The following is a 16,143-nucleotide window of genomic DNA, read 5'->3' as shown; positions in this document are numbered from 1 at the left end:
GGTTGGCATTAAGGAGGAAACACAGAACTATATATGTAATCCACAATATGAAACTTGTTATTTGATATTGGCACTATACATTGAATTTATTCATTATTCCAGGAAAAAATTACATTTTTTCCGATAAAGCTTTGGAAAGGAGCACCTTGATATGAATCCACGCCAAAGAACTTAAACCTTTTTGAGAAATTCCATGACGTAGGTATTGAAAGCACAGCACAGGACAAGGAAACCTTGGAATCCAGAGCCTTTGGCCAGAGCCTCAAACTCTTCTTCTGTTCTCTCTTTCCCACCTGGATTGTGAGCCAACATGATCACATCGCCGTGAACCACACCCTTTGTGGCCAAGCTAGAGTCTGGAGCCACCGGAAGAATGCATTCCGCCACAATCACTTTCCCATTATCTGGTAGTGCCTCATAGCAGTTCTTCAAGAACTTCAAGCAGTGATCATCACTCCAATCGTGGCAAATCCACTGAATGTGTAAATGATATCACAAGTCATTAACATAAACAAGTGAAACATGAGTTGGTGGTACCAAAAAGTAACGGCTCAAAACTTGATTCTGAGAAAAGAAAACCTTGAAAGACCCTTTAATTTCTAGAGTTGGTAAGACAATGGAATGGATTCAGATTTTAAAATTCACCTTCATAAAAATAGCATCAGCTTTTGGAACACTGACAAACATATCTCCACCAACATGCTCCACTCCTAATAAAAAATATCAATGCCAATTTTGATGTTCGGTAACCATTAGTCAAACAATATTAACCAAGAATTTTCTTCATTGTAATTGTAGAGTGATCAGTCATCCCCTTGTTGAAAACCTTGTTAAACCTTGGATTCTGTTCCATGGTATTCGAAGGCTGTCATTCCATACGCCTTGTTAAATGGAATGCCCCCGTCAAGGACTGCATCTTTCAAATAGTACCTACAACAACACAATCGTGTTAAGCCCTGATTTAACTCTTTATCAAGTAGTTTAATTCAATTATTTAAACATAATCGCGTCCATGGTGAAACTCTTCTTAATTGTTTAGTCCAGGTCAAGATCACATAAAGTAATTTTGGACGAAGTTGATACATTTAATCAGCCATATATACCTATTATATAAAGTCCCTACAAATAATACTACTGTTTTGGACGAAGTTGATACATTTCGTTGGTTCAACTCCTCGCGTCATATAGAGACACGTGTAGAGTAATTGTTGAGTCTTGACAAAATAATTTGTTGGACCAATATGGAATTGTGCTGCTGCTCATATTGAAAGCCTGAAGAAAAATAATACTACTATTTCACAATCACACTCACGCTTCCGCCGCCATTGGTGATTTGGTGGTAAGTGAAACGTGACCTCTCATAGTTCTGACTTTGGGCAGAATGTCATCGGACAATCATCGTCAATATTACTTTCAGTCTTTCAGTAGTAACTTTTTAAATTAAAGTAAAATATAAAAAAATGTCAATTTTCCTAAAAAAGTTTAAATTTTATTTCTAATATTGTTTTCATCTTATCTTCCAAACAGACTCCATAGAAGTAAAAAGAGGATAATCATTCTTTTCTAGATGATAATCATTAATAACAAAACAATCTTCCTAAAAAATAGGAATGCCTACTATAAATTATTAGTAAGGAGTATTTATGATGAGAGTTATTTAATAGATTACTTAATAAAAAAATATTATTTTGATGTTGCATATTGTGATTTTGAATTTTTTTTAAATTGAAAAGAGTCATCTATATAAATAAATTACTACTCATAAATTACTTAATTTTGTATTAAATACAATAAAAAAATAAAATATTTATGAATTAAGTAACTTGTTATTAGAAATATCCATTAAAGAAGATTAAGATTAAGATTGAGGTGACATAAATTGGATATATTATCACACTTAGAAGCAAAGATGATACTATTGGCTAATTTTAGAATCTGGAATTGATGGACAAGTAAAACAGAGAAGGACTTAGAAAATGGTATAAGAGATTGAGTGAGAAAAAGTGAGATACCAGCTTTCCATGAGGACTTTGTCCTGGTTCATGAGGTTGAGAGCAGCAATGGAGACAGCATCTTCGTTCCTGACCAAGTACTTAGCAACAGGGGCAAGACCATAGAGTCTCTCTCTCTCAACCTTGCCATGCGGGAGAGTGCGAAGAGAAAAAGAGAGGATATTATAGCAAGCCAAGAGGCGCAATATGCGGTCCAACAAAACGGGTGCATCAGGGTTGTGTGTTGGGAGCCGAGAAGCAATGTCGGAGGGGGAAAGGTGAACACCAGGGCCAGCCTTGGCTATGATTTCCAACAGATCAATCTCAAGATCTGATTTGAGAACAATAGGGAGTACTGAGGCACTGGCTAGTTGCATGGCGAAAAGGTTTGCCTCTTTATCAGATACGTGGGTTGGAGTAATCTGAGTCTCACCTAATGAACCCATGATTCAAGATTTTGTATATTGGAATGAATGTTTTTGCTCTGTGAGCTTGTGACCACAAAGGTGGCAAGTGAACTGGTTATTTATGCATAGATATTTAGCAATGATTTAATGGCCCACCCATCTATCCTTGTTTCCTGCCCCCAACCACCCCACCATGGCCCCACAAAGATCATTCGTACATACGTCAATCGAGATTGTACTTGAATAGTTTATGTCTTTTTGTTATGCTTATGCATCAAATATTAAGAGAAGAGAAGAAAAAAAAACTTATTAATTGACTAATTAACTTGTAACCTACCTCACAAAGAGATAGACAAATTCGTCATTAGGTGGCTGATATAGGGAGTTGGTGGGATAGAGGTGTGAGATGATATTGAAGGTGGAAAAGACTCTTATTTATGTGGGAGGAAGAGTTGCTTGGAGAGTGGATTGAAGGGTGTGTGATATCTATGGTAGAGGTCGCAAATATATGGGTACGAAGAGAAGATACATCCCACATTTATTCGTGTGATTTGTTTAGAGGGTAAAAATAAAGAAAATAAAAATAATAGATAAATTTTTAGTATAATTTTTTTTCCAATAATATTATTTTTTCTCTCTACTAAACATACCATTAGATCAGCATATAAGGTTATAATGATTTATTTTTCACCTGATTCTATTTTTATGTTTGAAAGGAGTCTCCACAAAGGTACAATTTTTTGTTTGAAATTGTCTCCAAACCGGATATCGACCTTGTCGAATTTAGCAGGTGGAAGAATTATACCAAACAATGTCAATATGGGTATAGGATGTAATAAGGAAGTAGCTTGTATAATAATACAAGTATTTTTAAAAAGGTGGGGACAGAGTGTTTGAGTTTTGGTGGTGGGACACTGACTCATAATTACTCAATGTTAACTGATTTACAAGTGTATCAATTTTATCACAAGAAAATAATAATAGAAATTAAAATTACATTAATAAATAAGAAGAATAATTATATTATAAGAGACTTTGGCTGCTCGGCTTCAATTGAGGGATTTTAGTCTCTCATGATAAGAGGCTTTACACTTAAAAGACTAATAGAACAAGTCAAGAAAAAGGGAAATGAATAAGAAAAATGATTTCTTCTAAGGGATAGACCCGAGGTTTTGGATAACCTTGAGACTTATTTTTTCCTTCTACTTCCTCCTCCTTATATAAACGTAACTTACTTTTCATGCTGATTTCGCACTTAGCACAAACTTTCACGCTAAGCGCACCTTTGAATTTCGTTGTGTGTCCTTTCGCGCGTTAAGCCTAAGTTGCACGCTAAACCTAGGTGGGGCGCTATAAAGCACTTGAAATTTTTTTTTTTTTGAATTCTGCTAATAAAAAATTATAAAAATGTTAGTTTCTTTATGATTTCCTTAAAAACAATAATAAAGTATATAAATTACACCCATTTATTAGTCAAAATTGACTATCAAATTAACTTATATTTCACAGTTATCACTCAACAAAGAGCACCTTTATTATTTTTAATTTAGAGGAATTATTAATTGTGATGCATCAAATATGTAACTAGATTCTAAGTGGTGTGGTATTCTATTGTGTGGACAATTTGAGGAAATATAAATTAATTCACCTATGTTTTCAACAATAAAGAGGGATTTGGATGGACTATTGGAAAAGATTAAACTTCAATATTGGAAATGAATCACCGTAAGAAATGAGTTTAATTATTCACTTTCCTATTGACTTGATTACTCACGGGCTTGTCTGGATGCAACACAAAGGAAGCTGAGGTTGAGGATGGGCGTCACTAACATAGTAGTACAATATATGTGCAATTGGTGGAAGGATGTCGATGCTATGATGCTTAATAATTAATCGGTGAAATTTTGATCATGGCACTGTACATGGATGACATCTTAATTTTGTGTTTGAATTAGGAGTGATATAAATGGGACATAAATATGAACCATATAAATAGAGGGAAGATAGAGTAAAAAAACATGTTTGGATGGCTAGAAATAGAATGGAAAAACAACAACAAATTTCTCCTATAAGGGTTGGCACTTAAGAGAACGCGTAGCTAGAACTATATATGAACCAGAACCACAATATGAAACTTGTTATTATTTTATAAAGGCGGTATACATTGAACTTGTTCGTTATTCTTTTCATAAAGCATTAGAAGAAATTTACGTTTTTCCGGGAAAACATTCGTAAGTAGCACCCCAAGCAGAGTCTCAAAGTCAAAATCCAAATGCAACTTGATATGAATCCACGCCAAAGAACTTAAACCTTTTTGAGAAATTCCATGACGTAGGTATTGAAAGCACAGCACAGGACTTGGAAACCTTGGAATCCAGAGCCTTTGGCCAGAGCCTCAAACTCTTTCTCTGTTCTCTCTTTCCCACCTGGATTGTGAGCCAACATGATCACATCGATGTGAACCACACCCTTTGTGGCCAAGCTAGAGTCTGGAGCCACCGGAAGAATGCATTCCGCCACAATCACTTTCCCATTATCTGGTAGTGCCTCATAGCAGTTCTTCAAAAACTTCAAGCAGTGCTCATCACTCCAATCGTGGCAAATCCACTGAATGTGTAAATGATATCACAAGTCATTAACATAAACAAGTGAAACATGATTTTGTGGTACCAAAAAGTAACGGCTCAAAACTTGATTGAGAAAAGAAAACCTTGAAAGGCCTTTAATTTCTAGAGTTGGTAAGACAATGGAATGGATTCAGATTTTAAAATTCACCTTCATAAAAATAGCATCAGCTTTTGGAACACTGACAAACATATCTCCACCAACATGTTCCACTCCTAATAAAAAATATCAATGCCAATTTTGATGTTAGGTAACCATTAGTCAAACAATATTAACCAACATATAACAACTTATGACTAATTGACAATGGTAAGTGATCTAATATAAGCAGGACCTCTAAATTTGACATGATGATGATTCAATTTAAAATACCTGGATAAGATGGGGCATCTTCAATGACATGGGGCAAATCAAAATTAATGCCCTTAATAGTGGGATACTTTGAGACAATCATGTTGACTACAGCTCCAGTTCCTCCACCAACATCAACCAGGGATTTAAGTCCCTCAAAGCCTGTGTAGGTCTCAAGAATTTTCTTCATTGTAATGGTAGAGTGATCAGCCATCCCCTTGTTGAAAACCTTGTTAAACCTTGGATCCGTTCCATGGTATTCAAAGGCTGTCATTCCATATGCTTTGTTAAATGGAATACCCCCTTCAAGGACTGCATCTTTCAAATAGTACCTACAAGAACACAACCGTGTCATAGTGATACAAAATTCTTAAATCAAATAATTTATCATACAACCAATTATGCATTTTAATTAATTTAGTTATGTATTGATACATACACATAATTTAAGTTAATAACAGTTCCTTTTATTTTAACTTTCAACTCTCAGTAAAAGGTTTAACTTCCCTGATACCCTTACTCTCCCTTTTCTTTTCTTCCCTTCTATTGCTCCCATAACAAAACAATCTTCCTAAAACATAGGCATGCCTACTAAATGTAATCTTCCTAAAATAAAAAAAGATGACAATCGGCAAATTTTAGAATATGGAATTCAGTTCATGGAAAAGATAAAGACAAAGAGTGAGAAAAAGTGAGATACCAGCTTTCCATGAGGATTTTGTCCTGGTTCATGAGGTTGAGAGCAGCAATGGAGACAGCATCTTCGTTCCTGACCAAGTACTTAGCAACAGGGGCGAGACCATAGAGCCTCTCAACCTTGCCATGAGGGAGAGTGCGAAGAGAAAAAGAGAGGATATTGTAGCAAGCCAAGAGGCGCAATATACGGTCCAACATAACGGGTGCATCAGGGTTGTGTGTTGGGAGCCGAGAAGCAATGTCGGAGGGGGAAAGGTGAACACCAGGGCCAGCCTTGGCTATGATTTCCAACAGATCAAGCTCAAGAGCTGATTTGAGAACCATAGGGAGTACTGAGGCACTGGCTAGTTGCATGGCGAAAAGGTTTGCCTCTTCATCAGATACATGGGTTGGAGTAATCTGAGTCTCACCTGTTGAACCCATGCCTCAGATTGTGTCTTTGCTCTGTGAAGTGAAGTGCTTATATATGCATAGAGTTCAGAAATGAATGATGATGTTAATGGTCCACCCACCTACACTTGTGCCCCACCCCAACCACCACACCCGAGCCACAAATATGGAATATGATATGATCCATGTGAAATGTGAGGGTGGGTGAAATTAAATAAAATAATGTGGTTATATATACATATTAACTAAAGAGGGAAAGTTATTAATTTGCTAACTTCGCAAAGAACTCGACATTTTAAGCCATGCTATTTTTGCTCAAGTTTCATGAGGTTTTACATTTTGAAGAGATAACGGAGTAAACATACATATATAGCTAGCCAAGCTACCATGTCAAAACTAGTGTGCCTTGCCCAAATTAGTCTCGGACGGGTTGCGTTAAATTTCATTAATTGAACCAGAGTTCGTAAATTAGTAAATTTATTAAGGAAACACATATGATCTTGTTTTGCTTAAACTAAAAGTTGGTGAAATTTTCCAACGAATGGTAGGAAGTATTAGAAAACTCAGACAAAAAAGAAACACTCGTACGACTAGGTCAATAGCATGAAAAATACTCCTCTTCATTTACGGGTATTTTTTAGTATGAGAGATATAGACACAAAAATTTTGCAGTAGGAGAAGTATAGACACAATTAACAAGTCCGAGTAGGAGAGAATCCCAACCCCAATACTAAATACTAAATAATAACGACAGGAAAATGAAATTCCAATCAGGAGCACTTTTCTGTAGTGTCCTGTCCACATTTTTCTCGCTCGAGTATTGAAAATGGAGCATCTATACGTGTTACGTAGTATGTCTCTGTTAGACTTTCAACTAATGTACATAAGAGTCAGCATTTGTAGCTACTCCAAAGTCTAACCTGTCCTACCTACGTAGACAAATGGTATTCAAATTCAGATATTCATAAAAAGAATTTATACATTATTAATGATGAGCTATGCATGTCATTGGAGCCACATGGTTCAAGACCATCGAGATTGCAGAGTAAGTAGTTCATTTCCTTAACCACACCATAGGAAGAGCACGAAGTATATGTTTGGAGACCCACTCACACATTTTAGAAATTTCAAGTCAAATGGCAAAACAAGAAGAAATGTTTAGAATATTGTATGTCCTATAACTCGCGTTACTTTATATTTAGACAACAATTATATAATATATAGTTGTGATTTTTGTACTGATTTCTTGTGAGTCACTTAACTCACCTAGAATGGTGAGATAATTGATTGCAGCAAGTCAGGGCCATGCCATGGTTTGGTAAGGACGAGAAAAGAACCAAATAAAGACTTCGCCATGTCATATGCAAGAGAGAACCAAATAAAAAGGTTTTAATTACAAGACTTGAATTTCAACATTCATAATTCACAATTAAAAAAAAAATGGCGTTATAACATTGACTAGGGAATTGAGAGAAGAGTTTAAATTTATCTCACTAGAAGCTAACAAACTAATGACTTGTCGATCAAAATATTTGAATTATATTTATATAAGCTAATGTTAATTTATTATTATTTGTATAACAATATTAAATTATTTTTCTGTAAAATTTTTTTTGGTGATATTTGGTTCATTTTATGTTTTTATTCTATCTTTTAACTCTGGAAACAAATGAAAAGTGTGATAACTAATAAAAACATATTATATATCTTAAAATGACAAAAAAAAAACAAATTAAACACTCCTAAAGGCAAGAGGAGATTTTCCATATTTCAGAATTAGTTTAAATCACCAATTTAAGTAAAATCAGAACTGCAGTAAAGTTAAGAATAGTTGCTCAACATTTTCCCAAAATTAATTGTAGTTACTAAAAAGTAAAAACAGTAGTTCAGCTTACCCCATATTTATTAAGGAATATGACATCCTAATAGTTTTGGTAGCATCTCCACGTTAGGCTAGTTCACATCTTACCTAATTTTTAAAAGAAATGGTACCAAGTATAATTAGAGGAAATAAAAGAAGGTGGAACCTACTAGTGTTTTTTTTCTTCCTCTGTTTGGTGCTTGAAGCCTACTAGTGTGTGAATGACAGACCCGTGATCTTATATTCTGAGTTTGTTTAATAATTCATTTAGTTATTATGATTTTTAAACTTATTTTTTTTACTTTTTATAATTAATAATTAAATTTTTTAGTGTCTAAAGTTTAGATCATGATAACTAAAAAATTTATTTATTAATTTTAAAAATAAAAAAAGATAAATTTAAAAACTATACAAATTAAATAAGTAATTAATAATTTAACTTTTAATAAACCCAAAACAAATTCCACAAACATATTTAAATTCCCACCACCTTTGGGTTTCTTGCTCCTGTTTGACACCACATACGAGGAAGGGAGCGCGACTGCTTCAAACTAAAATATACAGTACTTAGATAATGGTTATTATGCACGATTAGTTACATATATTTTAATAAAAGAAAACCCTATACACGTATTAGAGAATATAAAAAAAATGCAAATATTAGAACACTAACATTTACTATATAACAGTTGTCTACTTTTCAAAAACATCTTAATTATACAATAAACTCATTTTAAGATTTCCCATAAATAATTATAAAGTTCATTTTAAGAATTAATTAAGATTTTTCCTCCTTAATGACTATCCTCCAAAGGAGGACAAATACTTGTCATCATATGTAAAAATAATGCGCAAACACACAAAATATCGATAAGAATTTCATACTCCATTAATGGAATTTTATTCAATAATACTCCTTTTAATCCTTAATACGAGGTGCTTGCAATATAATTATACAGACAAATAAAAGTAAGTAAATCAGTAAGTTTTATAGGTTTTTTTTTAATATCACTAATGTATTAATTTTATCCTTGTTAATAGTGTGACTTGTTATGATGAAGTGAAAACATTACAGTGAGCATTATACACCACTATAAAAAAAACACAAATACTTAAAAATATTTTATAAGGATAAACAATGAAAAAAATTAAATATTGCAAAGAAACTAACTTTAAAATAATTTATAAAATAATCATTAATTCTTTCTACATTATGTCTTATATTAAGAACTCCAGGGAGTAGTTGTCAAGAGAATGCCATCACCTTTATAAAATTAACTAAACATAGTAAATATTTTAGTGATTTATTATTTTATTTTTGAAATAAAAAGTTATAAGATCAACTTTTATTAAAATTATTTTTTTTACCATATTTCACCCTTTTAACATAAATGTTATGTAAACACTATCACATTAAAATTATTTTTCTAAAAAAAAAATTTAATATTTTGATTTAGAAACGAGAGAATGAAAATTGAAGATTTGAAAGTATAAGAGATCCAACATTAGAATTTTACCTTTTTTATTATAAGCTTCACCTAATTAAAAGATAAATTACAATAGCAAATAATTAAAAAAAAGAATATTAATGACAATAATAATTTTGAAAAACAATACTACTTATATAATTTTATATTTAAATAAAAAATATGGTTAAGATATCTTTATACAAGTTATAAATTATTTTTATAAATTAGTATAAAGAGTTTCTTGAAATAATTTGAAGACAACTTATAAACATATTAAAAACCATGTAATAATTTTTTAATTCAAATAAGTTATAACTATTTTTTTAAATGGTCTTTCTTAATTAAAAATAGTTTCGATTTCAAAAAATACTCATTTATTTTTTTAAAGCCTCCTTAATTTTTGAAGAGTTCCTTAGGGGTGTTTGGTTTGGTTGTTTTCTGTTTTCATTTTCACTGGAAATAGAAAATGGTGATAGAAATGTATTTGGTTGGATTTCTGTTTTCATTTTGAATGAAAATATTTTTTCAAACAAACCAAAAAATGAAAACAATAAAAAAATCTTGTTTTCAGATGAAACTAGGAATCTCATTTTGGATAAAAATAAAAATACGGTGACAGTGAATCCAATTTTAAGCAAATCTAAAAATATATTTCCTTTTAAAAACACATTTTCAGTATTTTTATTTTTTGAAAGCAAAAAACAAAAAGTTAAACCCAAATATATTTTCAGAATTCTAATATTTTAAAAATAAAAATAATTTTTAAAAAATAAAAATAAAAAATAAAAAAAAAATAAAAATACAAATCAAACATAATCTTAATTTCTTGGAAAGGAAAGGCCAAATAAAAAGGTGGGCAGCACAGCATGTAGTAGAGTCTGCAACGACGCCGCATTAGAAAGGGAAAGTGAAGGGTCACATCATAATGAGATTCCTAATTTGATATGGACAAATTTTATCCGATGCTTTAATGGTATTGGATAAACAACCTACACTAGAAATATTTTTATTGGGAATTGTATGGTATATAATATTTTTTTTACGTTTTTTATAATTTATCTAATAAATATTTATTCTTTTAGTATTTTAATAAATATGTTTAGTGATGGAGCTCTGAAATCGGAATTTCTTGGGAGGCAACCGGACAGGGAGAGAAAGGAAAGAAGCAAGAAAATGGAAGAAGAAAAGGGAAAAAGTTCAGACCTTGTAATTCTATCTACCAAAGAGGAGACTTCAGTTCCAGCCCTAGTCTGTCTGAGAAAAGAGGACATTAAACGTTTCGAGGAAACCGAGGAATGCTTCGTCTTAGACTTCGATCCATTTCACTCGCTCGACTTCTCCAAGCTTTCCTTGGACCATCAAGATGTCTCCATTCTTGCTGAAAAGGGCGAGGTATACATTTTACTTTAATACTTTAATTAAATTATCATTATTATTACTAGAAAAAAAATACTCAGTGCCTCTCTAATTTTTTTAAAATAATAAATAATAAAATTAAAATAATATTAGTTAGTTTTCAGAATGTGAGTGAAGTGTGAATAGTTTAGGGATTAAAAAAATTTAAAAAGGTAATTTTAAGAATAAAAAAAATGTATACACCAAAATATTTTATTTACTTTATTAATCGTATACATGATTTGCTTCAAGTGTCTATTTAGTTCCCCTGATTGCTGTCTGCTGGCTTGAAGGGTGTGTTTCTGAATTAGTCTCACGTTGGATAAATTTTTCAATAAGTCACTGGAGGAATTAAAATAAAAAGTAAAATAAATTAGTTTTTTTTTTCATAAAAGTTAATTTATTTATGTAAAATTATTTTCAACTCAATGAAAGAACCTTAATTATTTTATCTTCTTATTTTTTCGGGTTACATGTGGTTGTACTAGTGATTTTTTTGTTGTTGACAAATTTATAGGTAGCTTGCAGGGATTACCCGCATCCAAGGCATTTGTGTGTCAAATTTCCGTTTACTGCAACACCTCACGGGAGCTATTGTGAAATGGTAATGATTGGAGTTGCTGTCTTTATTTTTTGTTTGTAGTCCACCTTGCCTCTCACCACCAACTAATTCTGAAATCTCTTTGGTCAAATGCAGTGTTACTGTTATGTATGTGATTCAGCTGCACCATGTAAGTATTGGAACCCATCTACACTCTCACACTGTGATGCAGATAGCGATGATGACTGGAAGGAAGAAAGGAATCGGAAGAAATTTCAAAGTATTCTCGCTAGTTAGAAACAAAATGCAGAAGGAAAAACTCTTGTTTAAATTTAGGTCCCCTTGAATGTGCATGGAAAGTAATGGAGGACAAAATCAAATTGAAATTAAGCCAAACGTAGCATTTTTAACGTTTCAACTTTTAGTTAATTTCACTGAACATAATCTTTATCTTCCATCTATAGTGTAAATATTAGAAAAATAAAATATTGAGTTGTATTGAGAAGTTAATCCAAATTCACTTTTAATCATTCCCACAACTAGAAGTAGGTACATGGATTGTGACCCATAGATGGCCTGCTTAACTTACAATTTGCTCTGGTTGCGGACTTTAAAATATGCAGCAATTTCGAATGTTGACCTATTTTAAATTTTGTTATTATATTTTTTTAATTACGATTTACGCAAGGTAAATATGAGGCAAGAAAATGAAACTTGTTTTCAATATAAGCGAATTTGGTTAGGTCAACCTTTAGTGTCAGGTCAAACTTGTGAGTCAATGTAGACTAAGTCAACACAAACTACATTAACCTATATATCTACCTTTAGTCAAAACACATTAGTTTCTTCTACTTCCATTTAAAATTTTAATATTATTGAACATGGTTATTTATTTATTTGTCCAAAGAAAACTCATAATTTATTTTTAAAAAGTTTTTTTTTATCTTTTTACCCCATAAACTTTTTAGGACTTTTGCTTTTAATTCTTAAACATTTTTGACTGATTTTATTCCTTTATTTTTTTTTCTGATGTTTTACTTTTATCCTATTGACTATAAGACTAAAAGTAAGGACATGAAAAAAAAAGTTAAAAGATTAAAAGTAAAGAGGAAAAAAAGAGTGCAAGGGAGTTAGCTAGTAAAAAAAGTTTATGACTAAGCATATTTCCAAACATAAATCCTAACAAATTTAGGGGTTAAAGATATGCTAAACCCTAGGAGGTGCCTGATAGAAGGAAATTTTTTTCATGCCAGCACATCATGATTTTTAGGAATAATTAAATTTTTTTTGGTTGATAAAAAATATTTTAAAGAATATTTATATAATTTTTTTAAGAATCAAAGAGTTAGTAATATTTTTATCAAATTTTTTAATTATTTATCACATTAAATAATCTAATAAAAGAGTAATGCTACAATGAAACTTTTTCAACTATTTTTTTTTAGATTTTTATCTCTCCTCGTGAAAACAATCTTGTTGAAAATAACTTAAAAACATTACTTGAAAACTTTAGGATTAAATAATCTAATAGAAGAGTAATGTTACAATAAGACTTTTTTTTATCTCTCATCGTGAGAAAAATTGTGAGAAATATCTCAAAAACATTACTTGAAAACTTTGGGATTGTTACTTTTTTAAAAAGTAAATCAAATTTTTTAAACTTAGATATCCGATTTTTTTTAAAAAAAATGTACCAAACGTCCCTAAAAAATGATAATGTGTATAATGTCAAAAACAAAAATTATTTACGAGATAAAAAAATGAAGGAATATGAAATACTCTCACCATTTTTCTTATCTACTTTAAAAGTTATTTAATAAATTAAAAAAATAAAATTAATATTCTTATTTTATATTAAAATTACCTTTTGACTTTTTAATATGACCTCTACTACTTTTTTTTCTTCTCGTTCATACAAATGCATATAATGTATTAGGTAGAGATAAAATCATAATCCAACAAGAGTAAATCTTTACATTACTTCGCAAAATTGTTCGAGTTAGACATTTTAATCCTTAAGATGTTAAGTCTTCCATTAGTTCTTAATTTTTCATAATGTCATTCACTTTAATTCTTTTGGTGTAAAATGATTATAAAAAATAAGGATCAAAATTATTAAAATGAATGACTTTTTGGAGAGTCATGAAGTAACAGAGATTTTTCAAATTTAAAAAACTGAAATATCATACTTATACAATTTGATGAATAGTTTAAGGGTTTCATTAAATAATTAATATTATTTTTAACTTTTAACAGAACATAAATAAAAAGAATATTTTTCTTACAAAAGCATAAGAAGAATTCGAATAGTAGAAAAACCATGCCAATCTAAGAGAAGTAAAACCTTTTAAAAAAATTGAGTAAGAAGGAAAGATTGCCTCGAACCAATATTTTTAAATTTTTATATGTAATATAAAAACATTATTATTAATTGAAAGAAAATAATGATAACGGTCATATTTGCTGGAAATCGAAGATTGGGTATTTTGAATTTCATCGGCTATTCCACTTCCACTCCCCTATATATTGTTATGATCATCGTTGAACCCTAAGAGGATGTGTTGTGAAAGAGAAGAAGAAATTAAGATGAAAACACCCACCACCAAAGTGGCGAAGACCCTTTCGAAACGTACACGACCACAATATGACATCGACATTGACTCCCCCATCAGGGCCATAGCTTGTCTCAAAAAAATCGACGACATGCGCCGCTTCGAGGAAACCGAGGATTGCTTCATCCTAGGTTTTGACCCTTCCTCCGCCGCCGTTCCCCTCTTGGTTGATTCTTCTGCCGATGATGTCTCCGTCATTGCTGAAAAGGGCCAGGTACATTGCAGTACAACCCTTCTTCTCACTCTTTTTTCATGGGTTTTAAATTATTGAGGATAAAAATAAAAACCCTTTCTTTGAGGTGTTGGAATTCAAGATTTTGAGTTATTGTGGCATAGGTTGCTTGCAGAGATTACCCGCACTCAAGACATTTGTGCCTCAAATTCCCATTCACGACCACGCCTCATGAGAGCTATTGTGAAATGGTAATTGAACTAGCTTATTGCTATCATCATATTATACATGCTACTATTAAGTTAGTCTTGTGAAATTTCACCTTACATTTGTGACAGTGAATAATGTTTTGTTGAGTGCAGTGCTATTGTTATGTTTGTGATACGGCTGCCCCGTGTAAGGACTGGAAGGGCTGGCATTGCAATGCAGAGAGTGGTATTTACTGGAAGAATAAAAGGAGTTTGAAGAAAATTCAACCAGTGCGTCTCTATAATTCTCAACCATGAAGGATGAGTGATTGGAATGGTTGCACTATGATCGTGGCAGAGTCTTATTGTATTTGGGAGACTCTCACACAGTATGGTTTAGTCTGGAAATGTGGTAAAAAAATGTACTCAACTCAAACGTTCTGTGTGAAAGGGGTTTGTGGGCACTATAGATAAGTAACAAAAATGTACCCAAACTTGTGAAAGGGGTTTGTGGGCACTATAAGGGTTTGTGGCACCCTGATGTGTAGATTCTTTCTGCTCTGGGATTAGGGGATTTTCGAGCTATTACTGCTGGATGGATCTATTGAAGTTATATATTTCATGTTCTTCAAGAATTCGTTTTGTAATTACTGGTTTTGTGCGTGTTTGTTTTTTTTACGCACGGTCATTTTTCTGGGCAAACTTCAGTTCATTGTGATATATAAGGGGCACACTAGAAGAATGATGTTATGCTTGTTGTCGTGACTAATTGTGTTGTGTCAAACGCCAAGCAACATTGCTACTCCACAAGTTAGTGGACGGTCATAAGCAGAAGCTACAAAACTGAAGTTTATTGAGTCTAATAACTAAGAAATGTATGTATGCCATGAGAAGATGTGATGCAAAGAGACTGAGAGGAAAAAGAAAATGATATGGCCATCACGCCGCCACTTTGTCATTACCGAGTCCCATTCTGCGTCTCTCCTTCCCCATTTATTTGCTATTTCCCCCTAATTATTATCGGATTCATTTCATAATTTAATTAGTTTTGGGCAAGTTCTCTTGCGTTTGCATAAGTGACACGGATCAAGTTCCCCGTGTACACTAATCGGAATTAGCAGAGATTGGATGTATATTATACTCTTCGTTTGAGTTTGGTTATAATTTTCTTGTAAAAATAAAATGGAATACCAACCGGGATTTCTGATTCAGTGAGATCCTTGAGCCAAATTGAATAATGATTAATTGGTCTTTTTTTTTTTTTCCTGAATGTCTAGTTTGTTGCTTATTTCAATATGAAATAAAAAAGGGATGAAAAGCCGTAATAAAAATAAATAAAAAACATATGACGCTTGATTTGACTGTTTAAAGTTTTCATTTTTAAAGAAAATGTTAACTCAGTGTTATTTTTTATACATATTTTCTAAATTTTGAAAATTAAAAAA

General features: G+C 31.9%; 3 protein-coding genes and 1 pseudogene across 3 annotated transcripts; 2 read left to right on the top strand and 2 right to left on the bottom strand.

Moving 5' to 3' along the window:
* Positions 1-55: 55 nt before the first annotated feature.
* LOC114410224 lies at positions 56-2,479 on the bottom strand (annotated as a pseudogene).
* Positions 2,480-4,440: 1,961 nt separating this feature from the next.
* LOC114410222 (caffeic acid 3-O-methyltransferase-like) lies at positions 4,441-6,525 on the bottom strand. The gene is made up of 4 exons (XM_028374067.1): positions 6,075-6,525; positions 5,396-5,706; positions 5,174-5,238; positions 4,441-5,005 (listed from the first exon to the last, which is right to left on the bottom strand). The coding sequence occupies exons 1-4, from the start codon at positions 6,491-6,493 to the stop codon at positions 4,703-4,705; spliced, it is 1,098 nt and encodes a 365-aa protein (XP_028229868.1). The 5' UTR covers positions 6,494-6,525; the 3' UTR covers positions 4,441-4,702.
* Positions 6,526-10,870: 4,345 nt separating this feature from the next.
* On the top strand, positions 10,871-12,256 carry LOC114410220. Its single transcript, XM_028374065.1, has 3 exons — positions 10,871-11,182; positions 11,703-11,789; positions 11,883-12,256. Exons 1-3 carry the CDS (start codon positions 10,886-10,888, stop codon positions 12,021-12,023), a joined length of 525 nt encoding a protein of 174 aa, XP_028229866.1. The 5' UTR covers positions 10,871-10,885; the 3' UTR covers positions 12,024-12,256.
* A 1,991-nt stretch (positions 12,257-14,247) lies between these two features.
* Positions 14,248-15,437, top strand: LOC114410221. Its single transcript, XM_028374066.1, has 3 exons — positions 14,248-14,552; positions 14,675-14,761; positions 14,873-15,437. Exons 1-3 carry the CDS (start codon positions 14,283-14,285, stop codon positions 15,014-15,016), a joined length of 501 nt encoding a protein of 166 aa, XP_028229867.1. The 5' UTR covers positions 14,248-14,282; the 3' UTR covers positions 15,017-15,437.
* Positions 15,438-16,143: the final 706 nt, after the last annotated feature.

Source organism: Glycine soja, chromosome 4, assembly GCF_004193775.1.
Source record: "Glycine soja cultivar W05 chromosome 4, ASM419377v2, whole genome shotgun sequence".
Taxonomy (NCBI): Eukaryota; Viridiplantae; Streptophyta; class Magnoliopsida; order Fabales; family Fabaceae; genus Glycine; species Glycine soja.
The sequence above is the reverse complement of the archived record's forward strand: the minus strand, read 5'-3'. Positions and strand labels throughout refer to the sequence as shown.